We start from the raw sequence: 26,509 nt of genomic DNA on the forward strand, positions 1-26,509 counted from the left end.
GGACTGCTGATGCATTAGGAGCTAACAAGGAAACACCAGTGAAATGCTTTGGATGAATTAGGGCATGTTCCTCTAAAAAGGTGTCACAGCCAGTAGCCAGCTTGGAGCCAACCCATGAGGGGCCATGAGGGCAGCCTACAAGGGGCAAGGGGGACAGGCTGGAGAGGTAGGCCCATGCAAACCTCATGAAATTCAACAAGGCCAAGTGCAAGGTCCTACACATGGGTCGGGGCAATGCCAAGCACAGATCCAGGCTGGGCAGAGAATGGCTGGAGAGCAGCCCTGAGGAGAAGGACTTGAGGGTGTTGGTGGACGAGAAGCTCAACACGAGCTGGCAACGTGCGCTGGCAGCCCAGAAACCCCCCGCAGCCTGGGCTGCATCCCCAGCAGCGTGGGCAGCAGGGCGAGGGGGGGATTCCGCCCCTCTGCTCCGCTCGGGGAGACCCCCCTGCAGCGCTGCCTCCAGCGCTGGGGCCTCAGCACAGGAGAGACACGGAGCTGTTGGAGCGGGGCCAGAGGAGGCCCCGGAGGTGCTGGGAGGGCTGGAGCCCCTCTGCTGTGGGGACAGGCTGAGAGAGCTGGGGGGGTTCAGCCTGGAGAAGAGAAGGCGCCAGGGAGACCTTCCAGCCCCTGCCAGTCCCTAAAGGGGCTCCAGGAAAGCTGGGGAGGGACTCTGGCTCAGGGAGGGGAGCCATGGGATGAGGGAGAAGGGTTTTACACTGGAAGAGGGGAGATTTAGATGAGATCTCAGGAAGAAATTGTTTGCTGTGAGGGGGGTGAGCCCCTGGGCCAGGTTGCCCAGAGAAGCTGTGGCTGCCCCATCCCTGGAGGGGTTCAAGGCCAGGTTGGACGGGGCTTGGAGCAACCTGGGCTGGTGGGAGGTGTCCCTGCCCAGGGCAGGGGGGTTGCAACTGGATGGGCTTTAAGGTTCCTTCCAACCCGAACCACTCTGTGATTCTATGAGGAAAGGGGCCGGGGGGCTGAGGTTATCAGGGAAGGGGGTGAGGGAAGAACCGAAGCCAGCCGCCGCGGAGATGAGGGGAAGGGGCTGCGGGAAGATCCAAACCAAGGGGCCGGGGAAAACCCTGAGGTGAGGGATGAGGCAGATGGCGCTGAGGGGAGGGCGGGCAGGGCGGCCGCAGGCCGGTGCGGCGCGGCGGTGACCCGCGGGAAGAGGAAAGCGGCGGGCGCGGCCGCGCTCTCTTTCCGGTTCAGTTTTCACTTTCTGTTTTTTTCCGTATCCCCCCCCCCCCCCCGCCCCCAAGCTGCTACCGCCGCCCTGCCCCCGGCCCTGCCTTCCCGCCCAACCCACCCGCCTCCGTCCCTCCGCGGCGCCCTTTTCACTTCCTGGGGCCGGCGGATGGCGGCGGTCCGCTGTTCGCCCGCCCCGCGTCGCCTGAGCCTGCCGGCCCGCCCGGCCCGGTAGCGCCGCACCCTCCCGGGGCCCCGCCGGGAGCGGAGCCGCGCCGAGGGCCGGGCCGGGCGGCATGTGGGCGGCGTGAGGGCCGGCGCGGCGGGGAACGGCGAGGAAGGAGGCTCGGCCATGGGGGAGCGGCGGGCCGAGGAGACCGGCGGGCCGGGCACGGGTGAGCGGGGCCGGGGGAGGGCGGGCGGCGACCGAGACGTGGGGAGGGCGGCCGGCTCCATCCCACCCTTCGTCTAGGGAGGAGAGGCCGAAGCCGGCTTTGCCCCGCTTTGCCCCCAGAGCCGGGGCTGCCAGGCTCCATGAGGACCCGCTCCTCGCCGGGTGAGGGGGAGCAGCCCCCAGGCCAGGGCTGGAGGCACCTGCCTTGCGGCCTTCGATAACCTAGAAAGCAGCTTTTTTTTTTTTTTTTTCTAAAATGTTATTTAATTTTGGCTGGCTCGCCGGTGACACGTTGGCTTTTCCAGGCTCACGGTAGCTGACCATGTGCATCTGGGAAAGCCGCCGTTTTGTGGACGCACACACACCTTTGGTCTGTCCTTGGGGAGCCGTGCTGCTCAATGCAGGTGTCCTTCAGGAGCGGGATATGGAAATACAAACAGATGGGCTGCGTGCTGCTCCCGTCCGGGGACCGGCATGGGGAGCTGAAGGCTGGAAGGCCTCTTTGCTCCCCCTTTGGAGCAACTGCACTGCCCTACGGGGCTGGAAATTGGCCTTAGAGAAGGGGGAAAAATGTGTGGGTTTGGTTTTTTTTTTTTTTTTCGGGTCCCACACAGTTCTGCTCTGAGGTTGTCCTCAAACAAATTGTCCCACAGAGGCTTGGGTAGGAGCAGGGCTTGCCGAGCTGTAGGTCTGCATTCCTTACGGGGGGATAATCTGGGATAGATGAAGCAAGCAGGAGCATGGATGGCACGGAAATAGTTGTAAAACATGGGAACAAAGGTGTTTTGTTGGGTTTGTTTGTTTTTTCCAAAAGATGTGCAAGAAAGCCTGCCTGGCCCAGAAGAATCAGTAGCCCGGCAGTTTGGTGCTCCTTGTGGATGCAGGAGACACTGGGTGAAGCTCTGTTTTGTGGGGGATTCAAGTCAGAACGTTTGCCTCATGGTTTTACCCCAAGTGTTTAGTCAACGTGGATTTTTCATAGTGCTGCTCCATAGATCTCGTTACGGTGCTTGTAGGAGGTAACGAACTGGTAATGAACAGCGAGACAAACATAGGGCTATGCTGGCACTAGCTGGCCTGTGGTTGAGTCTGGAAATTACTGGTCTGCACTTGAACGAATTTTTAGATATAGTGTGTGTGATCAAGAAAACGATTTCACGGAAATTGCTGTTTTCCAATAGAAAAATATTTTTGCTGGCGGATTCCCTATCTGCTCTGATAAGAGGTGTAAGTACTCGCCTAGGACCAGAGACTGTATTACTCGGCTCTGAAACTGGTTTTGCATACTAGTTTGGTCTATTTTTAGTGTTCCTGTTAAACCTGGCATTTTTGGCAGTAGCGGAGCTAGCTTGTGTTCCCCATTCCCAGATACTCACCTCCACTACCCCCTAGCATCTGAATCCTGTCTGACTTCAAGCTGTGTTGGTGTAACTCTTTGTGGAGCCGTGCAGCAATCCAGATTGCTGAACCTATCTGGATTAAAAATAGCCTCTTTTACTTTATTTTCTGCTGCAGTTTGCTGATTTTCGTCATTACACAACCCCAGCTGTGCCAGGAGGGGAAGAGAAGGAACATCGGGGCAAGGGTTTGCATAGGTCACTGTAGCCACCCACCGAAATGCGTATGGGATTACAACTGTGGTGGAATGGGCTGGTTTTATTACATGAAATGTGTTTATCGGTCACTCTGGCACCCGCCAAAGTGACCAGCTGCTTATTTGTGGTTAGAATCGCTTTGAGACAAGGAAGTGAAATGTTTATTATTTTGGGTAAAATCTGGTTTTGCACAGTTTGTCTTTTTTGGGGGGGAGGGGGGATGATGATGAAATAACTACCCACTAGTTCTGATGGGGTGTTTGGAGTCGGCGCGCGTGGGGATTTTGGTACTTGGCTTTGGTTCTGTTTTTATTTGAAACTATAAGTGTGTCTTGGTAATTTCCATGGTCAAAGGGTCCACAGAAAGCATGTGGTTAGAGCTCCATTGCCTTATCAAGCAGAACAAGTAGACGGGGGAAAGAAAGTCAATGCTGAAAGGAGAGCATCTGTAGTAAGAGCAAAAGTAACGCGACAGAACAAGCCTAAGGAAGGATATATCCCTGTTTGGGAGGTTTTCAGGATTGCTCAAAGGCAAAAGGAGTAAGTAACCAGCAGCCTGGAGGAATGGAGCTGCAGGATTTCAGGCAGGGGAACTGTATGCCCACTTTCTCCATCTGCAAAGTTGTTTGGTTTTTTTGGTTTGTGTTTTTTTTTGTTTCCCAAATGGGGGAGCTTTGCCTTCGGAGGTTGTTTTTAACACGTGAAGCGTTGCTGGTGCTCTCACAAGGCTGCCTGTGTGTCAGGAGACCCTGGACATTGCTGCAGTGCGTGCAGTCGCCTTGATGGTGCATGGGCTTTAGATCTAGGACACCCCCAATTGCTGATTTTTCGGGGTTTCGGGAAGCAGCAGGCAAACTCCAGCTCACGAGGCGGCAGGCTGATGTTTCTTGGGAGGGCTGGATGTTTCTCTGCGGGCGCTGTGTGGTTGGCTGGGTTTAAGGTGTGAGTTTCAATCTACCATCTGTGGGCTGCATGCAAGGGATCCGTGAAACATAAACCTAGCGAAGGCAAGCCTCTCATCAGCGGGGTTTTAGTTTGCTGTGCACGAGTCTACGCTCTCCCACGAGGTCAAAGCACGTCAAGTCTGACTGTCTTAGGCCATCGGGCTACTGCAATAGCAGGGAGAATCACTTGGCTGGCTGGTTTTGCAAAGAAAGGGTTTTCTTTAGTTGTCGAAGTGCTAAAATGCCTGTGCTGGTGCTACATTTGGGAAGAGTCAATGCAGACACCTGCAGCTGAGTGAATCCACAACAGGTGGCAACCCTGTATGAGATGATACAAGAGGGGAGCTATGGGAGGATGGGGCTTTGAGGAGCACCTGATGAGATGAAGGGCAGCCACAACTGCCCGTGCAGTGAATTAATGAGGGAAAACCTTTAATAATCACATCCTTGATTACATGAGGAGCTGAAAGTAACAGGAGGGAAGCTATAAAATCAATGAAATATTACCTGGAAGGTTTCTATGGTGTAGAACTCCTACTCTGAGTAGAATTTTTTCACCAGTATCAGAGTGGGGCAGCTGTGGCTTTGCCCAGCCAAGGATGGGGACTCCCACCTCTCTGCGACCTGGCCTAAGGCTGCATCACCCTCCAGGAGAAAAATTTCATCCTCTCATCCAGTCTGAACCTTTCAAGGTGCAACTTGGGGTGTTTCCCCTTAATTTTTCCATCTGCTGGTGCCACAAGAGAGGCTCCATCATCTCTGTGACTCTCGATCAGGGAGTTGTGGGCTGCAGTTGGATCTCCTTAGCTTTTCTCCCCAAGACTAAGTAAATCCAGCTCACTTGCTGCCTACGTAGTTATGTGTGGTCTTGTTGGGTCTGCCTTCTCTGGGTAGGAATTTGGGGCATAGTTTGAAACAACCAGGTTTGCTGAAAATGTCTTATGACACAGGGGTTTTTTACGTAGTGTAGGAACATAACCTTCTCTACCTGTGAGGAAATTGATAATGTTTTCTCCCCAGCCAAGCAGATGCATTCAGGTGCGGCTCAGATTAAATCTGTGTTGTCAGAGCTGAAGTGCAGCTGTCTGTGTAACGGTTGCCTGTCCTCTGGGCAGAGTGGTAGCTCTCTTGAGAAGGTGCCAGGGGTTCCCTGCATTGCCTGACTCCTAAAAGTGATCTAAATAAATACTGTCAGTCTCTGATATCAAGATGAAAAGCATTACAAAAGCTCCTGCAGCCTAGATATCTGCATTCACGGGCTACCTGATCCCAGAGGTAATTTAAAATACAATCCAGCACCTGGGTTTTTCAGCTTAGCAGCAATCACCTTGTCTCACTACAGAAGAGTGTTTTAAATACATCAAACCAGGAGATTGCAAAAGATACCATCTCACCCCAAACAGGGACACAACTCCCAGGTTTAAGGCCAAGGATGTTAATTTAGGAGAGTGGAGCTGCATCAGCCTGTGTACTTTTTTCAGCTAATTGCACAGGTTAGAGAGCCATGCCATCCAGAATTTCCCCCCTGCCCGTCAATTTGAATGCTCAGTTTTCCTGGGGGAAAATAGCTCCACAGTTACAAGAGCTCTTGAACCTCCACGTGAGCCAACCGCTCTCTTTCTGAGAGTACGAGGAAACATCTGCTGCAGAGAGGTGGTTTGTAATGATCTGTTACGATGATTTACTTGCAGGAAGCCTGTAGCAGTTGCAGGATAATTGACTCAAGAAGTTTCTGGTCTTGCCCATGAAAGCACCGCATAGAGAAAGAGATGCTTCCTACCACGGTCGTGCTGATGTGGCACTGCACATCCATCATCTGGTGTCGGCCTGGCTCCACGCACATTGGACTAGGGCTAAAACCTTGTGCTGGTTTCATGGGCTGTCCCATCGTGGCTGCTTAGGGAAAAGCACGTGAACAGGACAAAGGTACAGCGCTCTTTCTCTGAAAACTCCTGTCAACTGTGCAGGTTTGTGGCTCAGGGGCTTCCTGGGGAAGAGCTGGAATCCTTGTATTCAATGGAATGTTTTCCCCGCAAATCTGTCCAGTTGATCTTTGAACTGGTCTGCAGTAGCCCATGGTGAGAGCTCCAGAAAACGCTGCTTGTTATCAGAGCCCTTCCTGCCTCTGCCAGACACTCCTGTGCTGCCTTTTCCATCCCTGGTGGGAAGGCTTTTCCCCTTTCATTTGCCAGCAGACTCGCTCCTCGTCTCTGCAAACGGGTGCCTCCATCAGCCCCGTTTAAGCCAGCGGTCTTATTTTGGCTGGACCATGAGCACAAGCCTGCCCTGGTAACCCATCCCATGCCCAACATCTGCCTCTGGTACACGTAATATCCCGGCTGTGTTGGCTTTGTTGTACATGGCTTAGATCAGATCCGTTACCTCATGGTGGGTTCAGCAAGCTGTGCTTATTAGCAGCCTGACAAATACAAGGTTAGAATAGTTGTCTGTGTCTCCAAGTGGAAGAAACAGGAACGGAAAAGGCGAGAAAGTGAAAGAAAAAGATGCTGGGAAGTAGCAAAGCTGTAGAAGTAGGTGATAACAGCAGGAGCAGCAAGGAACAAGGCACTTGTCTGGTGTAGGAGAGTGTATCTTGAGATCGAAAGGCTTTGGAGAACCCACACTAAAACACAAGAGAACCCCTGAGAGGCTTGAATATGCCAAGGCAAATAATTTTCTGCTTCGGTGCCATGCTAACCATGCCCTGGACCGGTCTCCGTGGGCATAGGACACCTGCGCCATGGGGAGGGTAGCTCTGCCGTGCTGTGCTGTGCGGTCTCTGGGGTCTGCCTTGGTGATCAGTTTGTAAATACATCTAATATCAGCTAACCGTGTGAGTGGTCTGTGCTACATCTCCTTGCCTGATTCCTCCTGGAGAGTAAATGTAAGCTTAGTTTACATCACGTCGTTAACTGGAAATACTTCACAACAGTGAGAAGCATCCGCTGTAGTCAACATCTTGTTACTTTGCAGGCGTGACACCTTCCTGCTCCTAGACATTTGTGGGAGATGGTGATTTGGGGCTTTGTTTGGCTTAATTTAGCTCAGTGTTTGGTTTAAACCGAAAGAGGAAAGGGACTTCTGTGCTTCAGCAGTAATGAGCCAAGACTTGTGCAGCCCAACTTTTATAACAGGTCATGGTCACGACTTGCGTGGGTGACCCGACTCGCACGTCGGTAAAGATCGTGACCGTGGGGTTCTCGGGATTCTGCAGTACAGAAGGACACCGAGGTTCTGGGTTTCTGAGAATTTCTTTATTACAAATTGCTACAAAACTGCTATTAGTAAAAACAAATATATATGTATATAAATATACACAAGTCACTATACTAGGAAAGCGAGTGTGTGTGTGTATATATGTATAACAAGAGCAAAGCAAATATCTGTATATTACAAGTTATTACAGAATTGTAGCTAGCAAAGCAAGTATATACTTAATGACCCTTTACCTATGTGTGCAGCTATAAATATATTATGTGAGGTGTCACCAATGTGGCACTCGCCAAACTGCTCCCAGGAGTGGGGCCAATCGGTGACTTCAAAGATGATTCGTGTCACCAAGTCCTGAGTCAGCCAGGTGTCCCTGGTGAGGGTCTGGTCTGCCTGGGAGATCTTGTACATGGAAGTTCTTGCAGAGAAGCTCATTTTGGGTAGGTAGTGAGTTACTTTTTGTACTTCTTTGGTGTAGATACTGAAGTGGGCATAGGACGTCAGTTCCCAAAGTAGTTGTTGCTGACATCTGCTTCCATGGAAGGTCAGGTCCTTATCTCAGTTTCTTTGTCCTGCCAACTGCTCCCCATCAAGGAGGTTTTTGGCTGAGCTTATCAGGGATGTCTCAGGCCTCCTGGACAAAGAGACATCCTTCTTTGTCAGTATGTTTACCAGGTCACCTGCTCCACCAGCAGGCTGTAGCTAAAAGAATCATAGAACCATCCATAGAATAGTTTGGGTTGGAAGGTCCCATTAAAAGGCCATCTAGTCCAACCTCCCCTGCCATGAGCAGGGACATCTTCAACTACAGAGAAGTTCAGAGCCCCGTCCAACCTGACCTTGAATGTGTCCAGGGATAGGTTATCTACCACTTCTCTGGGCAACCTGGGCCAGTGTTTCACCACCCGCATTGTAAAAAATTTCTTCCTTATATCTAGTCTGAATCTCCCCTCTTTTAGTTTAAAGCTATTACCCCTTGTCCTGTTGCACCAGGCCCTGCTAAAAAGTTTGTCCCCATCTTTCCTGGAGCCCCATTAGGGACTGGAAGGGGCTGGAAGGTCTCCCCGGCGCCTTCTCTTCTCCAGGCTGAACCCCCCCAGCTCTCTCAGCCTGTCCCCACAGCAGAGGGGCTCCAGCCCTCCCAGCATCTCCGGGGCCTCCTCTGGCCCCGCTCCAACAGCTCCGTGTCTCTCCTGTGCTGAGGGCCCCAGGGCTGGCTGCAGTAAAGGAGATTTGCAGGTAAATAGCTGGTCAAGCGTGTAGTACTGTGGGTTTTACAATGCCGAGTTAAAAGGGACAGTTCATATAATTGTCGTAATAATTACTGCGTGCTAGAAATTATTAGAAAGCAAAAGAGTGAGAGCAGCAAAATCAGGATGGGAGATTGTAAAAAGAAGAGAGAAAGAGGACTTCAGCACAGCCGAAGAAGTTGGGAGGATGATCTTAAGGATCATGCTGGTAGAACATGAACTGTTGATGGCACAAAGTGGCATGTGGTGGTGCCGGAACTGACACTGCCAGTGACGCCTGTTGTTACAGCTTATACTAACGATGGGACCAAGCCAGGAAAATGGGGAAAATCCTGGGTGAAGAGGGGCAAGATGGAGAAGGGCTGTGGGAAGGGACCGCGCAGGAGAAGCTGTGCTGAGGGACAGGTCAGAAGCCCCATAGGTGAGCAGCGTGGCTGTGTTCAGTGTGTATTGACCACGCTAAATTGCAGACTTGTGGAGATTTGACAGCATTCAAGTGTCTGCAGCAAGTGCTACTAAAATTTTAAGGTAAAAAAAAAAACAAAACAAAAAAACCCCAAAAACCAAAAAGAAAGACTGTGAAGAAAAGCAAACCTGTTTCTCTGTAGAAGCCTGTACAAGTAAGTGGTTCGAAAGCCGTGGGTTTTCCTCCTGGGCTGACTTTGAAAGTCTCTGCATAGTGAGGCCATCCAGAGGTCACATAAAAATGGATGAGCCAACAGAGGATCCTGTTTTTTGGGAATTATGTGTCTCTTGGCCTTGGCTGTCCCTCCTGACAGGCATCCAGCACCTGCAGGAGCCCGGAATTGGAAAGGGGAGCAAAGGGGTGCAGCTCCCGGGAGGCGTATGGGCCGTGCCTGTCTGCCAGTGGGGCACGTCCACGCAGGCTGGCCTTAGCCAGTGCTTTGCAGAGGACAAAATGGAGTACATTGAGACGTTTGCAGGCGTGATCAGGGAGGAAAGGTCAAAGGAGCTGGCTTTCAGTCTAGAAAAGGAGGAGGAAGCGGTAGGTTAGCAGCCTTCCAAGGAATGCAAGGCTCTTGGGGTATGACTTCTGCACAGCCGCAGCACGAGGGAAAGATCAGCCTTACTTGCAGCGTTGGCAACTGATGTTAATAGCTGCAAAGGCGACTGGTTTTTCCTCCCGTGCTGTCAGGGTTGGAAATCACCAGGACAGGCTGTGAATCCCCTCCCCAGGGATTTCAGAGCATGGACAACCCCGGCATGGATTCAGCTGGGCCCTGCTGGTGCAGGGCGGTGCTGGGTTTCTCCAGCTCTTCTCCAGCCACCAGTCCCACAACACGTCTCTGCTGTCCCACCAGCCCCCTGTGGGAAGTCAGTCCCGTTTTCAGGATGCTGCGTGGTGGTAGTGGCACAGCTTTGCTCAGAGGGGAACAGCCACTTTCACTTTTACTTCTGGTTTAGGCGCTTTCACTTTTGCCTCCTCGAAGCCTGCGCAGAGACTGTCAAGGGCCTTCTGCTTCTGCAAGCGAAACCTGGATGTGTCAGGGTTTTCTATGTATTTGTGTGAGTGCAGACCCTTCCTTAGGATGGGAACGGATCTGAAAGGGGAGCTGAGGGTCACAGCAAGCTGCTGGACTCGGGGTCACGCTCTATGATTGTTTCGTCTCATGTATTTATGTATTACTATGGCAATTTCCCCCCCCCCCCCCTTTTAGACTTTCATTTTTACGCTGCAGCTGAATTTGTAGGGAAGAACAAATGTTAGAGTTACCTGCAAAATTGCTGTTTATGTTGCATTTCCAAGAGCTTCCCAGGCTTTTTTTTTTTTTTTTAAAGCTCGTAGCTTTTACCCCTGAAAGATACTGAATATCCAGTGCTTTTGCTGATTTAACACCCTGCACCCTCAATATGTGTTCTGCAGCCAGTGGGGTTTTTAATCCCGTAATCTCTCTTTGTCAACTCGGTGTCTCTCACGCTCAGCAGAGCTCTAAGCTGGGATGTAATTCCCTGATCTGATTTCTGTGGGGAATCTGAACTCCCTGACTGCTTCTTTGAGACCCACAGGATGCGAGAGACACAAAGCAAAATGAAAGACACGTGAGGAAAAAAAGTGAGCAAACTTAACATCCCTTCCTATCCTCATTAGGTTCAAAGAGATAAAACAGTAATACTGAGAGAGCGAGCTGGAAGACCTCTTTATTTTTAAGTTTTGTGTGCACGAGAGCCAAGTTGTGTTCACCTGCTTTTTTTACTGCTTCTAGTGATCAGAGAGGCATCACCTGAAAGTGGGAGGTTTAAAAAAGTGAATACAAGAGGGCACCCCCAGAGCGGGATTGAGAGAGGCGAAAGTACCTTTAAAGACTTCCCCTTTCTGTGCTCCCAATTTCCATTCCCACCATATGGGCTTTTCTTAGAACCGTTTTTAGATCCCCCCGTTCTTTGCCGTGTCCGGATTTGTCTTTTGCTTGGCACAAAGCAGACGCTGTCTCCCTTCCCCTGTTAAGCCCCGTAGTGCAAACTGGCTCAACTGGCTGAGAGCAGTGTAGCTAAATGAGTACAATACGTGCAATTTGAACTGGTATTTTTCCTGTTCTTTATATTAGGTCCTTCTTTGGCCTTGAGTAATTTGAGAGGAATAACAAGATTTGTGACATAGGGAACGATCGTGTCTTTTCTTCTTTTTAATTGAGGGGAGGAAAAGAAAAAAGACAATTAAAACTTGCTCTTTAAAAATAGGAGTCAAAACCCCAAGTAGGTTGCAGGGTGACAACAGATCCGATCTTGCTCATCGCCAAAGGAACGTGGGCCTTTCTGCTTTAGAGGTTAAAAATGAGAACTTACCTATTTGTCCTCAAAATTTCGGTGAGGTTTTTCTTAAACAGAGGCCAGCGTGCAAAACCTGCTCTTCACGTGGAGTTCAGTGGTTGTACATTTCCTTCCTTATTGATGACTGCTTTGTTTTCTAAAGTTAATGGGTCAGAAGAAATAAACCTTTTCAATATGTCTATGTTGCAAACTCAGCTGGGGATTTGAAATCTCATAGCTCATGAATCACCACCAGTAATAAAGGTAAAGGTTTTTAAATGTGCAACAGAGACTGAGCCCAGTATTTCCTGTGTTTCTAAGTGGCTGCTTTATTTAATATTTGGATTTTAACAGCTGCAAGAGCACAAGTACCGCAGGGCTTTCCTTTGTTTCTGTGTCAGTATTTAATTTGTCAACTGCTTTGGGACCTCGTCTTGGTGGGATGCTGCTGGGAAGCGTTTTACTGAGATGTTTTCCTTTGGAGATGTCGAGAGAATTTCGGCTTCAAGAAAGCTCTGCCTGTTGAGGCTTTGAATCTGAGTTTGAGGTTTGCTCTCGTGGTATTGAAAAACCGCGTTCGCTCAAGACCTGAGGATCTTTGTAGTAAAACAAATAACCCCGAGAAACTGGGCATGCACCGAGACTTTTCCCTGCGTGCAGACATCAACTCTCACACCCTAAAGGAGATTGCAGTGAATCTAAGTAACTTTTTAGCAGAAGAGAAAACTCTGACCCGCTCAGAGAGCGTAAAGTTAATTTACCACCAGGCTTTGCTCCTAGCGGTTGCTAACAATTTCTTTTAAGGGAAAAACTTTAAGTGCTTACAAGGAAGCTCGTATTCTTCCTGCCGAAGGGTGGTTTAACTTGCGGACAAAGACTCGGGGGTTGCGTGGCTGGAGGGGAGCTGCTGTTCCCAGTGGGAGCCATGGAGCTCCGTGGAGATCTGGGCTTGATAAATGAGGCCCCTGTGTGGCGAGTCACCCTCAGCTGCCACCCGCCTCTGCTGAGGCCCCCTACTCATCTGGGGGTGCCCAGAGTTAATATTTGCACCTGCTTTTCGCTTTCTTTCTCCAGGTTTTCATCCAGAGGCAGAAGAGTCAAGTTCCCTTTTGGAGACAGCGGTTTCGGTGCTGCAGAGCTCCTACTTGGACTCTACATCTCAGGACGGTTTTCAGTACAGCCAAGCAATTCTGGTGGAAAACGATGTTTTTCTAAGTGAGGTAAGGCCGGCGGGGGAGCAGGGTGTTGCTGGCAGCTCGGGAAGGGGTGGCATTTCTTTGGGAGCTGCAGACGTCTGTGAATGCTGGTTTATTGGCAAGTCTGTCTTTCCTTTGCAGCACATGGCTGATCTTTCTGCCTCTTAGAGCCCCGTTTGCAGTTCCTGACTGGAGGGAGCCTTTTCTTTGCTTTCTTGCCTGCCTTTCTTCCCAATCTGATTAGGGATAAAATGTCCTTTCAGCCAATGTTGCCAAACATTTAACAGCAATTCCTGGAGCAGGCCTTTGGGGCAGGTTGAAGTCCTGGTTTGATACCTAGCAGGAGAGCTTTAATGTTATTGCACTTCTGCTGATTCAGAGCAAGGCAGATTTCCAAGTTGTGTTTCTTTTGTCTGCCCTCGTACCTGTGCAGGCACCAGTTTTAACCCCGTTTCCCTTTCTCCAGCTGACCGGGGCCTGTACAAAACCACTTTTAAAATGCCTCATCCCTACAGTCCCACTGTCATCGGCACGGACGGCAGGCTGTCTCCTCTGGGGACTGGAGATGACCAGTCTGCTTGTTGTCATGAATTAAATAGGGCTTAGGCATTTTGGCTGCCTAAATCTGGGATGGTCACTGTGGAGCTGGATTAAAACAAACTGGAAAAGGAGATATCAAGTCATTTGTTGATTTGCCTGTGAGTTCTAAAGCCAAAATAAGCAAAAGCAGTGATGAGATTGTTGTTTTCTTGTCTTCTAACCCTATTTAAAAAAATCCCATCCTTCTACAGCTTCTTTTATTAAAGCCCTAAAACATCATGGACTCAGATCCAGCTCTGTTTGCTCCCATGATGTTCTTCCTGTCTGTGCTGGGAATATGCTCTGCTTTAATTATCAGACAATAGAAATTGGAGTACTGTGTTATTTGGCTGTAGCCAAACCCTCTGAGCTGTAGACTCATAATAGCACCTGCCCTCTAGTCAAATAGTCTAGGCTGCCCTGCTCAGTGAAGAGAGAAAAAGAGACGTGCTTCCAAGCCCCTCCCCTTTGTAGGCATCTTCTCCATGTCTTCTGATGGTCATGGTTGGCTACTAAATGTGACACTCCACCAGCCCACATGCTGCTCAGAGAAACAAGCTCCCCAGTAGCTGATGGTGCGTGGCAAGCAGGGCAAGGTGGAATAAGGCCGGACTTCCCTGGGATGAGCAGAGTGACACTGTGGGGCTGGATGTCCCTGTTGTCCCTTGGACGACATTGAACATGTTCTGCTGGGATCAAAGACAGATTCAGATGGACAGACAGATGCATGGACTGCATGGACTGGGGGTCTTGTGGTGTACACATGCCTGGGGAGGGAATGATGTGCTGCCAGCTGCCCCGTACTGACCACGACTGGAGGTACTTGGGACACACTGTCATAGAATCATAGAATTGTTGAGGTTGGAAGGGACCTTTAAGATCATCGAGTCCAACCTTTAACCTACCCTGACAAGAGCCACTTCTAAACCATGTCCCTAAGTGCCCCATCTACCCTTTTTTTAAACACCTCCAGGGATGGTGAATCCACCACCTCCCTGGGCAGCCTATTCCAATGTTTAATAACCCTTTCAGTGAAAAAATGTTTCCTAATATCTAATCTAAACCTCCCCTGACGTCATTTGAACCCGTTTCCCCTCGTCCTATCGCTTGTCACCAGGGAGAAGAGGTCAGCCCCCATCTCTCTACAACCTCCTTTCAGGTAGTGGTAGAGGGTGATAAGGTCTCCCCTCAGCCTCCTCTTCTCCAGGCTAAACAACCCCAGTTCCCTCAGTCGTTCTTCATAAGGTTTGTCCTCCAGACCCCTCACCAGCTTTGTAGCCCTTCTCTGGACACGCTCCAACACCTCAATGTCCCTCTTGTAGCGAGGGGCCCAAAACTGAACGCAGTACTCGAGGTGGGGCCTCACCAGTGCCGAGTACAGGGGGATGATCACTTCCCTAGTCCGGCTCACCACACTATTCCTGATACAGGCTAGGATGCTGTTGGCCTTCTTGGCCACCTGGGCACACTGCTGGCTCATATTCAGCCGGCTGTCAACCAACACTCCCAAGTCCTTTTCTGTCGGGCTGCTTTCGAGCCACTCTGCCCCAATCCTGTAGTGCTGCATGGGGTTGTTGTGACCCAAGTGCAGGACCCGGCACTTGGCCTTGTTGAACCTCATACCATTGGTCTCAGCCCATCGGTCCAGCCTGTCCAGATCCCTCTGCAGAGCCAACCTACCCTCAAGCAGATCAACACGCCCGCCCAGTTTAGTGTCATCTGCGAACTTACTGAGGGTGCATTCGATCCCTTCATCCAGATCATTGATAAAGATATTAAAGAGAACCAGTGTCCTCACACCATGAACACCCGTCACTTGGCTCTGGCATGAACAGACTAGAACAAAGTGTTGTTGTGTCTTCTGCAGCTCAAAGCTTTTGCCCAAGCAAAGGAAGCCGCTGGGTACAGCCAGGAGGAGCTGGAGGAGACCTTTGCATTTCTCCTGTTTGATAATGAAGAAGAGGTAACCTGAAATGTTTATTCAGTTTAAGAAGTTTGATGCCAAGTGTCTGCACGTGTGCTCCGTCCCACCAAAGCCCAGCAGATCTGTTGACTGAAGTGTCCTGGCTCTCTGTACCCCGGTTACCAGTGCAATTACTGCTGTATAAATAGTCCAGAGCAAGTTCTGAAAGCTGCTTCTGGGAGGCTTTAGTGATGGATCTTAATTTGCATCTCTCCAGTCAGTTACTATTTGAGATTTGGCTGCCTCCTTTGCCCTCTGCAGGGAGATAGAAAGAATCTCCCTTTGTCCCAGTGGATTTATGGTGAAGTTCAGACAGGTGAAACCTTTCAGGTACTCTCAGAAGAAAAAAGTGCCTTTGTGACAGAAGACAGGAGTTTGTCAGGTGGTTTTGGGCAAGTTCTGTTGGCTTTGCCAGCTACGTGGAGAGAGAGCTTGACACAGCTATTAGGAAAGTTATTCCTGCCCGTTTTTCACAGGGATGCTTTTGATTTTGTGAGAAGAGTTTGTCTACACAAGGATGTTCAGGAAATCTAGTGGGAATTCACTTGTAACGTGACTTAATGATGCCATGCTAAATCACTGTAGAGGTGGTTTTGTTCAGGATGAGAGTAGCCTGAATGCAATTTAGTTCTGTTCAGTTTGGATTGCGCTACGGCAAAATAAACCACTTCCAGTCTCAGTTTAGGTGCGGGAATTGTCCCGCTTCATTTTGGCTGTTTGAAATTTAGTACAGCCTTTGCCAAGTGACTGAGCTCCTTGTACAGACCCTAGGAAAGAAGCAGCTCTCCAGAGGACAGCTGGACCTTGTTTAATGCAGGCATCTAAAATCCTTGGGCTAAAATCACTCTCTGGAGGTGCCTCTACCTCTGTTGTTCAGAGAAGTCCAGCTGTCCAGTCTAAGCTAGGCTCTTGCCTTTTAGAGGCAGAAGTTGGGTGTGATGAGTGCCCCGTGTTGCTTGTAAAGGGAGTGACTACGGTTTGGCTGGTTTGCTTGTATTTCTCACCCACAACGAGTCCAAACTTCGTCTGTTGTCACTCTTTGAACAATATGTATTTGGACTTTGCACACTTTGAATCTGCTTTCAGCATGGATTAAATCAAAGCTGATGAGATGCTCCCAAGGAAGTAATTGTGCCTATGGGGGAGTGAGCACAGAGTAGCAAATGTCCCTTGCTTTCATGCCAGCCCAGTTACATTTATTTTTCCACAAATTGTCCATGCGGATAAAGAAAGTGCAAAGTCCAGCCTTGCGCTTGCAGTGATTTCTGGAGATGCTGGATTTTTTCCAAATTTTTCTAAGCTTTTGCTTCCACGGAGGTGTTTGTAACAACGCTTGATAAGTACGAGTAGTTAGTGTCTGAAATGACAAATTTTCTTCCTCTTGGTTCTTTCTGTGGACCTTGTGTTCGGTTTTGTTTATACCGCGGGTGTTTTGGGACTGTAACAATCTGTAATTGACTTGCAGCATGTTTCCTGTTGCAAGTATTTTGTCAGCTGTCGTGCTACAGATTTCAGTAGCCGTATCCCTTATCTTTGAAAATAGGTGCTAAAAGAGGCTGTCTCTTCTTTTGAAGGCAAAAGAGGTGTGTCAGACAGGCCTCCGTGTAAACAGCAGTTCTATTTCCATGCTCGGTGACCCAGCAAAAGGTAAGATTGATTCAGAGGACCAAGAGACCTGTTTACTCTTCTGGGGATATCGACTCCTTTAAAAACAAAAGGAAAAGCCCAGACAGACTCCTGGTACTGCCTTGTTATTTACTGCAAAGATCCACAGAAACGCCCGTGTTTCTTACATGGGAAACGGCATTTGTTTGGATCAAGCAAGCAGCAGTGTTTTCCTTCTGCTCCTTCAACCAGATGAGGATGGGATCTTCCCCAGGGAATGTTATCGTCTCTTCACCTCTCCATTTCAGGCTTTTTCTCCCTTGTTAATAACAACCTTTGTCACCAAAGCGGCTTTTTGGCAGCTCTCCCCACTGGGTTGCGCTTCAGAGTCTGTTTGCTGAGCTTTTGCCACCGGTCTTGTTAATAACCAGAGCAGATCGTGACGTGTCAAAGCCCCTTTCAGTCTGTGCTTGTTCCTTGCCCAGAGGTCTGGGGCCTCAAGACGTGCAGCGCAGGACACGTTACTGAAAGAAAACCTGCTGCCAGAAGCAGAATGCGTCCCAGTGCTCATCCCACGAGTCTTTGCAGGCCAAGACACCTAATTATTGAACAGTTAATGGCAGTGAATGCAAAACCAAGCAAGAACTTGTTATTTATCTGGGTGTATATCTTAGTCCTGATGGACTAAGATGAATATTATGGTGCGTCTCTTCGTAGCCCTTCCCCTGCCCAGTCCTTGTTTTCGCCTCATTTACTTCTCTACCCGTCTAGTCTACAAATACAAAGCAGGAGTAAAGACCCAACTCCCCCACCCCACAATAAATCAACATGTGATTTGGGCATGGAGAAAGGCTGGGAATAAGCCACGTCAGAGTGGGCCTTGCCACAAGGTGGAGGGTTTATCTTGGTTTCTGGGACAGTGAAGGGTCATAAAGGCAAAGGAAGCGGCCTGGGAGGGTCTATGCCATGCCATGGGCCTGCTGTCATGCCCCTGCAACGTGTGTTCCCCACGTATAAACATCCACGTTGTCTTTGCGTGACTCCAAATTGAGCAAAGTACCTGCCCCACTTGCGGTCTGACCTGGAAGGCCTTCACCAGATCTTCCTGTAAGAGACAAGCTCTTGCTCGGTATGTTTTCAGGTAGCGTGTGGGCAAAACTGATGTTAGCTGGGCTACTTCTCCCAGGAGAAACCCAAGTTAACTCCCTTCCTGGAGCTGACCCTGAAACATATAATGCTGTTCCATGCCAGCAGTCAATAAAAGGAAAAGAGTTGTTTTGCAATCAGCTTTACTCGAGAGATGATTCATGTTATCTTGCATTGCTTTGTTTTCACAGGGGTTTATATTTCCAAGTATGCGGATTGTCTTCATCCAAGACCCTGGTATCATGGAAAATCAGGCTATATTGTCATTTTTAAGCTAATTAAGGTAAAATGCAAGTGTTTCTTTTGATGTGGGATGATTTTCAGAAGCCACTATACAGTGCAGGCAGTTTTAAAGATGACACTGATGCCTATAACTGTGGTGGGGTGTAAAATCAGCGCTGTTGAGAGCTCATCGGGATTTTTGGCTGTGGGATCTGTTAGGCTAGAAAGCAAGAGATCCGACTGGGCTTGACTGGTGGCCTGCAGGGCAGCAGAGAATGCAGAGGACCTTCCACATTCCACCGGTGACAACAGAAATTCCCCATAGGGTCACCTGAGCTCTCAGGCTTTTTGGGGGTTTGAGGGGGAAGCCCTAAGGTGGTTCAGATCACGGCCCCATTCTGTTCCTCCATGGTGCCGCTGTGGGCCCCTTTCTCCCCTCCCTGCTGCGTCCTGCTCTGTCGCTGGCACTGAAAACACGCTGCTCCCGTTCACTCTCCTGAGCAGTGCAGATTTGTCTGCTGTGCCGAACTTGGCCAAGTCGGGCCCTTGTGTTTGGAAAGACACAAACACGCACAACCCCCTCTCAAGTGGTGGGGAACGTGGGGCTGCCAGCAGCGCTCTCTATGGGGAAAAGGAGGATTCGGGAGTCTTTTGAAATAAGTTTCTGTGAACAATTATGTGTATTCTTCTTTTTCTTTCTTCTTTTTTCCTGTAAATTGTCCGACACAGGGGAAGGTCAAGGTGGTATCTGAAAATTACACAACCAGCTACACCTGCCCATCTCCTGGCTATGACTGCCACGTCGCCGTGAGCAGAAACAACACACCATCAAAGACCAGCCACTGCCAGGCCTTCGAGCAGAGCCAGGTATAGGTTTGGAACAGGACGGTGCAGACGGCTCACGTGTGGGCTGCAGGGGAAATCAGCGCTGGCCTGGGTGCCTCGCTCATTCCTCACCTTGTTTTTTCATCTGTTTCCTTTCTCACCCCAGTATTACGTGTACGAAGTGTCCGATGGCAGCACTGCCGAGCGGCCCAGGCAGATCTGCCCGTACATAATCATCGCTTGCCAGTACAGGCAGCCGAAGGAAATGCCCGTCTTAGCTATAGAGAGCCTGTAAGCAACTCGCTGTTGTTTTAAAATACCCAGTCGCTTTTGGGGGCTGTTTTAATTCTTCCCATTGCTAAATATTCCTCTTTTTCTCCCTTTTCTCTAGACCTGAGCTTAATCACAAAGGTAGGAGCATCTGGTGGTTGTTTTTGTTTTATAAATGTACCTTTCTCTGTTTGCCCTCCTCTTCTGCTTTCCCTGAGCCGTTCTCCCTTTTGCCTGTAGCATTGTACTGTCCGTGGAGGGGGCAGCTCTCCATCCGGGGCCAGCTCTTGTGCAACATCGCCCTGAGGACCCCATACAGCTCCACGATTCCAGCCCAGCTGTAAGTTGCCGCTTTCTCTTCTTTCTGTGCAGTTTGTGGAGTGTGTAGCATTATAGTCACTCTTGCAAGTCGTTTTGGGATCGCCTTTGGGTGTCTATGTACCAGCGAAAGCCAGTTTTATCTCTCCTGCCCCATCCCTTCATTGATCAGCACCTTCTTGCGCTGTCGGGGCAAACATCGGTGTCAGGAAAATGGCGTTGGGCAGCAAGCGGTGGAGTGTCACAGCAACAGCTGGATGAGGACACGAGATCAGGCCCTGGCCCCAGGCAGCTGGGAGCAGCTGTATTTTGTCATCTCTTTTTTTTTTTTTTGTTAACTGCTTTGGGATGTTTATTCCAAATCAGTTATTCCTGCATGGGATTTTTCCCCTTGTGAAAAATGGGCTTCCTGGTGGTGCGTGTACGATCAGCCAGTTCTGTTTACAGATCGGCACGATGACAAATAAATTATTGAGGTAACTAGCGCTCCAAAAAAAAGGAGATATTTAAAATCTATAGTAGTCAGAAGCCAACCAGCAGCCAGCAATGCGAAACAGCCAGTGACAGCCAGTAACACAGCCACCAATATCAGCGTTTGGAGGTGTTTCCAAACCTGATCCTCAAATTAGCTAATTGCTAGGCAAGCTGTGCCTTCTCCAGCCTTCTCCAGAACTGCTTTCTCTGGTTTCACAGTGACAGGACAACCAGGGCTCTTTTGCTGTGATTAATTCTGGGAACCTTTTGTGCTTGTGATCTCACCTTCTGCTGCTTTATCCCCGCAGGCCTCCCAACCTGGACATTAACCATGTCATGGGTTTGTCCGACTTGAAGAAAAAGCTACCAGAAGCTGCGTTTGGAAAAAGAAATTACATTGAGAATGAAGGTGAGTGCAAAACCTGCAGATGTGACGAGTACCATCTGCTTGTGCTGTGCCAAAGGAATTGCCGTGGGGGGGTCAGAGCTCGGTTCCACAAAGCGCTGGATCCTGTCTTGAAGGGTGGCGGATTGCAGATAAGTGAGGAAAAATGCCAACGCAGCACAGGGATGTTTTCTTGGCCGCACTTCATGTGGTCTCCTGGTGTGATATAATCCTTTTCCCAAAGCAGCCCTTTAATCAGCCCATTCCTGGGACAGAACAGGGTGGGAGACTGTTCTGAGTCCTGGGCTCCCATCCTGCAAGGTGCCAGACATGGTGCAACTGAGAGCAAATGCAAGGAGACAAACTTTCCCTCCCCTTCTCACGTGATCTCCCTACCAGGTGAGGGACGCTCCACCTCCTGGGGTCTGACCCCGTGTCTCCTGCATCTGGGTGGATGAGGGTAACTGCCAGCCAAAGCTGAAAAAGCTGTAGCTGCTTGCAGTAGCTTTGCGTCACGGGTAGCCTACTTGTCACTTTAACGGGACTGACAGTGACAGGGAACGGCAGCATGAGAGGGGAGAGGACTCCGGAAACCTTGGGGGAGAGGCAGGGAATACTCAGCAATCGGCAAATAAACGCACAGATTTGGGGAAGGGAGAAGGGCTCTGCTGTCCTCTTAGCGGTGCGAAGAGACCCTGCTTGCCTGCAGTCAACCACTCTCTGTCCTGGTCAGGGTGGGGAGGAGGGGACCTGTGTCTAATTACGCTGTGGGGTTCATACTACCGATTGCTTTTTAGTTGAGAGTTTTGATGAGCCTGGCAGCTCTCAGGTTACGGCTGTGAGCGGCTATGCGATGCAACGTAAACGCAGTTACTGACGTATACCACAGGTTGCACATGGAGAACTCTGGATGGGATTTGCAGAAGCTCCAGGTGTGTCTCCATGTCATCTTGCACCAAAATAAATGTGGGCTGCTGCAGCGTCGCCTCCCGTCTGTGCATCAGCTCTGTTGAGCCAGGTCGGGGCATCGATTGGACCGGCTGACAGCCAGCCTGTTTTGGGGGTTAGCATTCAGCTCACCGTGCAGGTGGAAACAGGATAGTGCCAGGGCAGAGGAGGAGGCAGGAGAAGTCGGGGGAGGCCACAGCGACACTTGAGGAAGGTGCTGTGGAGCCACAGTCTTCCAGTTGGCTGGTGAAAGAGAGGAAATACTTGAACAGAAGAATTTTGCTGTGGGATTCAGGAGGGATAATGTGGGACCGAGATCTGGCCTTTGTTAAACTCCCTTGGAGATCAGAGCGCAGAATAAGGATACTCCATAGCAGGGGAGATTATGGCGTGTTACAATGAGGTATTTCCCTCGGAAAGACTCCCCGTCTCTGTCAAAGCACACAGCATTGTTAGCTGCAGTGATAAGATAGGAACCATCTCCTGTGAACCACGGGTTGAAGAGGAAACTCACTGTGGTATGAATGTATAGGTTAGGAAATCTTGCTAAGTTTCTTTTTTTTAAACCCAGTGCTTCCACCAATTCCACACCCATCTTCCTGGTAGATTGCTGGAGATTCCTCCAGATTCCTGGAGCACTTGTTTGTTTGTAGTTCATGCAAGAGGCGCTATTTCAACATCAAATTCTCTCTTGTGTCTGCAGTCTGCTTTCAGGGTGTTTACTTCAGTCTGTATGAAGTAGAAATATCAAATAAGGATCAATATAAAATGGACCAGTTAGTAGAAAATCTAAAGGAAAATGACTTGGTAAGTATTTTAAGATATTGTCTTTCTGGGAGGAAAGTGGCCTTTTAAATGATGTCTCGAAACTTTTGCTAACGTTATTCACAGATTCTGATCTAAAGCAAAAGGAAATTAATTTCCCTGTTTTAAGTATTATTTTCCTGCGTTCTTATTCTCAAACATAGCCTTTCTGTATATAAATTGTTAACTGAAGATTACCCACTATGCGCTGGGAACTGATTCCTAGGGTGAGCACGCCCTGCTGAGCAGAAAGCATTAGACCAGGCAAAACCTCTTCTTTAGCTATGTTTATGCCAGATGGGATTATTTTATTGTCTTTATTAATGATTTTCCCCCCTTGCATTGCAAACAGCGTGGTGGACAAGGACTGCAAGGGGATCTTATATATTGAGAAAGCAGAAGCCAAGTCCCCCAGTGCCAAAATGATAGTTGCTAAGCAAAAGGCATAAGCTGTCGCGTGCCTGCCTTTCTCCCTTGTGGCTGAAAAATATCCCCTGCTCTGCTACATACTCACAGTTGGGCTTCTGGTAGCTCTGAAGGTGTTGAGATTTATCCTTTTTTTTAAAGGGAGATTTCCCTTGCAGTATATTATCTGATAAGGCTTTTTTTTCCAGCACACGGGGTCTTTTTGTTCCCGGTGAGATTGTCACATCTCCTTGTGACTCCAAGGGGACAAACCTCACCCCTGTGGAGCTCCGCACCTGCGTCTCTGCTGGGATTTGTGGTTCAGTTGGGTTTGGCTTTGCTGCTGCTGGTTGCTCTCTCACATCTGATGCTTCCTATAGATTCAGGGTTGTAAATTCATGGCCGCAAACTCGCAGCTGGCTGGGCACGTCCTCCCTTCACTGTAAGCTGGCAGCGGCCCGTGAACTGCCTGGAAGCGCTCTCGCTGTGCGGCACTGTTGAAGAGCTGCCCGCCGATGTGCAGCTTTCCCATATGTAACATTAACAGAGCAAGTGTTTGTTGTGGGTCCCCGTAAGAAAAGCACTCGGACTGCCTAAAATATTGATTTAACTATCTTTTATTGGTAACAACAATAGAAGGGGAAAAAGGGGGGATAGCAAAGACAATCACCTGCCTGAAAATTGTCTTGTCGGTAAGAAACCACAGCTGTTCCATTGAGCTGGATTTATGCAGCAGAGGTGCTGGCTCTTACCCCTTCCGCTGGCTTGAGACAACCGAAGCAAGGAGATACTGTTCTGAATAGTGAATATTACACTGAAATTGTTCAGCATTTCCAAAGTTGTTCTGTTGTCCTGGAGAAACGAGGCTGTAGGCGTTAATCCAATCCTCTGTTATGTCTGAATTTACTGAATGGGATCAGTGAAGTTTCACAGAGCATTAGAAGCCCTAGGGTTGTTCAGTTCCTGTAGGTTTCTGGAAAAGATGTGTCTGCATGGAAGAAAGAGATCCAAATGGGTGTCCCCACGGAGGGAAAGGCAGTCCAAGCCAAGCTCTGCAATGAGGCATCACGCAACACCCAAACACAAGAAAAGCCTCGATAAGTGCCTCTTAGACATGCAGTCATCCAGCTCTGAGACAGTCGCAGGCGTCGCTTAGACTCAGCAGATTTTTTTTTTTCACGTGTTCATTGATGATGATGCTGCTAATAAGCAAGCTGCATGGCCTGGGCTTCAGTCAGGCGTGTGGCTGGAACAGTCAGATGTTGGTGTCCAGCTTTGCTTTTCCAGCTGGGAAAACCTTCCCTTTGGGCTGCGGAAAGCAATTGCTGGCTGAGATACCCAGAAGCTTTTGAACTGAAGGGGCTAAAATTATTAATCTTGTTCATTAATTACAGATAGTTTGGCTAAGCATGTTTATTTTTAAGGAATCAGGTGGGAGGAATTTGAGCGCTGAATAATAACATAAATGAAGTGCTCGTGGTTACAGGTCCCAGTTGACCCAAACGGTATGAAACGAGCAGTGTCCTCCTCAACAGGGAGTGAGCTGGTGGCGTTGGCACACCACCAGCAATCAGGGCTTGTTGGCAGTTGTGTTGACAGTTGATGTAAAGTGTGCTAAGGAGGAAAGGGGGTGGTTGCTCGAACTTCCTATCTGTTTGTCGTAGGCAATCATCAAATATTTACAAGATCAAGGATTCCTTATCCTCCTCACGTCCTCTGCCTTGGCACGAGATGATGGTAAGACATGGCTACGTAGAAACCAATATCTGTACTTAAACATCCTGCTCCGTTTTAGAAACGGAGGGGTGGGCACCCTCAGTCTGAACAAAGCCTGTTGCTTTTCTCTCATAGGGTTTGACCCCAAGGAGCCCGTCAGCCTCCTGGCCCTGTTTCTGTTCACCTCGTCCCGGTCGGTGTGCCTGAGAGGTAGGGAGGTTCCCTTTTGCTGGCTTTGGACACCGTGTTTTGGGTGTGGGATCCTTACCAGGAGGTCCTCACGGACACGTTCTTCTTCAAAAACTGATGTCTCTGCTCAGAACCACCTACAGCTTTAGCACGAAGGGTGTTAAAAGAGGAGAGAAAAGTCTCGACTCTCTAGCTATGCTGCGTTTTTAGCTGAGCTAAACCAGGTCCGCATGTCTCTGTCACTGTGCATCCTTGTCCCTTTGCAAGAAGTTGACGTGAGTGAAAAATAATCACTTTTCTCCCTCTCAGTTGGTTTTCAGCAGCATCCACTCCCTGAACTGTCTTATGTGTGTGCATAGGAATCTGACTCCTGCAGACCCTGGTTTATGTCCTTAAAAGTGCTCTGGAGCTGTGCTCAGGGAGCAGAACGGCACATGGCATTTGCTGGATCCCGCACGGAGCTGATGTGATTTGCTAAACCAGCAGGAAAACAGCCTGCCCTAAAAAAAATAAGTGAATTGTTTTCTGCTGAGATAACAAGTGAAATGGGCTCTGTGAAAGGTGTGGGCAGGGCGAGGAGAGATGGAGAAAGGGGCATTGCTCCCTGAAGAGCAGCAAGGGTTTGGAGACTCAGCTGTGTTGTGTGACTTCTCTGCTGCGGGATCTGTAAGTGCTGGTGGTGGAGCCGTGACGACCGGTCAGGGTGCTCAACAGGGGAGGGAGGGAGGCAGGCAGGGAGCTGGTGTTGGGCAGAGCTACGGTGCTGCTTTGCTGCCATCAAGGTGAGTCACGGCTCTGGGACCTGGGAGGTGAATCCAGGCTGTCTGCAGCCCCAAAACGTGCTGCTTTTCACGCAGAACAAACACAGGCACGAAATAAGAGAAAATAAAGATTGCACAGTTTGAACACGCGCATCCTGAAATAAGAACAAGCTTCAACATCTGTTGCATTTGCCTCAGACTTTCTCTGTATCGGCTGGCTTTATTCTGCACCGTGTATGTGGAAATATTCACCCTACAATTTCCTCTTGCGCACACAAAGAAAGTTACTGCTCTGCCTCCTCTGCAGGGCTTCATCCGCGCAGCTCTCATCGCATCCACTCCACCAGGAATGCTTCTAGCCTTGCAGATCCCCGAGCAACATATAAACAGGGGCCTCTTGCTCTGCGTAACTTCTGGCTTGCTTTTTGTTGAGTCATCCCAGGGACAAGCCAAGAGACTGTTTATGGCAGCACATGCCGGTATTTCAGTCCACGTCTTGTGTGAGCGATGGCTGGCATTGCTGACGGAGCTGCACAGGACGTTCCCATCTCCCCTCCCCGGAAGATAAAATCAGCAGAAGAGCCAACAGGAACTACCAGCACATCCGAGCATGGATTGCTTTGTCCTTGTTGGTGTTTAACTTCCAGCTATAAACTTTCTCCTTCAGGATCTGCATATGAAGTGGGCTTGTAAGTCGGGTGAAGATGTGATGGTATCTCGGCAGCGTGGGGTGCAAATGTCTTTTGACTGAATTCAGTCAGACAGTCTGGCTGTGTTAGAGTGGCAACTTTTCTAGTTTCTTTTCTAGGCGTAGGAGAGATCCGGGCTCCTCCTGAAGACCCAAAGTGCCAGGTCAAACCTGGGATCAGGTTGTTGCTGTGACACCTGAAGCCAGGGCCTGAAGGTGGGTGAGGTGAAGGGAAAGAAAGCCTGGAGACCAGACTGGAGGTGGGAACTGAGCACCCAGATATTGTTCTGACCAGCCCAACAACAGGCAGAAAATACCCTCCAGAGCAGAGGGATCTATTCCTGCAAGGCTGACTGCAAGCACTGTGTGCTGGGGGAGGGAGGGAAAAGGGCAAGGAGGTATTTATCTTGAAGAGGGTTACTGTGGAAGAAGGTGGTGGAGACAGGAGAGGGCACAGGCGTAAGGAACGTCCTGGAGTGAAGACGGTGCAAGCAGCCAGTTTGTAGGAAGGTTTGGGGCTGTAGCAGATGTTGCCTGTGGCTGGTATTGATGCTAAAGAGGACGCAAAGCCTGGGCAACCGGAGAGTAGCTGGCAGCGAAGCAAAGAGGCAGGGAGAGAGGATAACGTTGAGCAAACGCTCCACGCTGTTACGTGACATGAT

At 49.6% G+C, this 26,509-nt stretch overlaps 1 protein-coding gene across 6 annotated transcripts in view; it reads left to right on the forward strand.

The window, feature by feature from the left end:
* Positions 1-1,339: 1,339 nt before the first annotated feature.
* The window catches only part of TASOR2 (transcription activation suppressor family member 2), a 49,454-nt gene continuing 24,284 nt past the window's right edge, over positions 1,340-26,509 (forward strand). For 5 of the 6 annotated variants that reach the window (XR_010069605.1, XM_063323729.1, XM_063323732.1 and 2 more), the window contains exons 1-13: positions 1,340-1,586; positions 12,428-12,573; positions 14,996-15,091; positions 16,666-16,738; positions 18,034-18,125; positions 18,794-18,931; positions 19,056-19,180; positions 19,281-19,300; positions 19,400-19,499; positions 20,260-20,360; positions 21,988-22,091; positions 24,158-24,230; positions 24,345-24,419. Coding sequence is in view for 5 of the 6 variants with exons in the window: in XM_063323729.1 (XP_063179799.1) it covers positions 1,544-1,586; positions 12,428-12,573; positions 14,996-15,091; positions 16,666-16,738; positions 18,034-18,125; positions 18,794-18,931; positions 19,056-19,180; positions 19,281-19,300; positions 19,400-19,499; positions 20,260-20,360; positions 21,988-22,091; positions 24,158-24,230; positions 24,345-24,419 (1,186 nt within the window). In the remaining variant the exon portion in view is untranslated. Of the gene's footprint in view, positions 1,587-12,427; positions 12,574-14,995; positions 15,092-16,634; positions 16,739-18,033; positions 18,126-18,793; positions 18,932-19,055; positions 19,181-19,280; positions 19,301-19,399; positions 19,500-20,259; positions 20,361-21,987; positions 22,092-24,157; positions 24,231-24,344; positions 24,420-26,509 lie in introns of those variants that run through there. The other variant, XM_063323733.1, reaches the window with a different exon arrangement.

Source organism: Chroicocephalus ridibundus, chromosome 1, assembly GCF_963924245.1.
Source record: "Chroicocephalus ridibundus chromosome 1, bChrRid1.1, whole genome shotgun sequence".
Classification (NCBI taxonomy): Eukaryota; Metazoa; Chordata; class Aves; order Charadriiformes; family Laridae; genus Chroicocephalus; species Chroicocephalus ridibundus.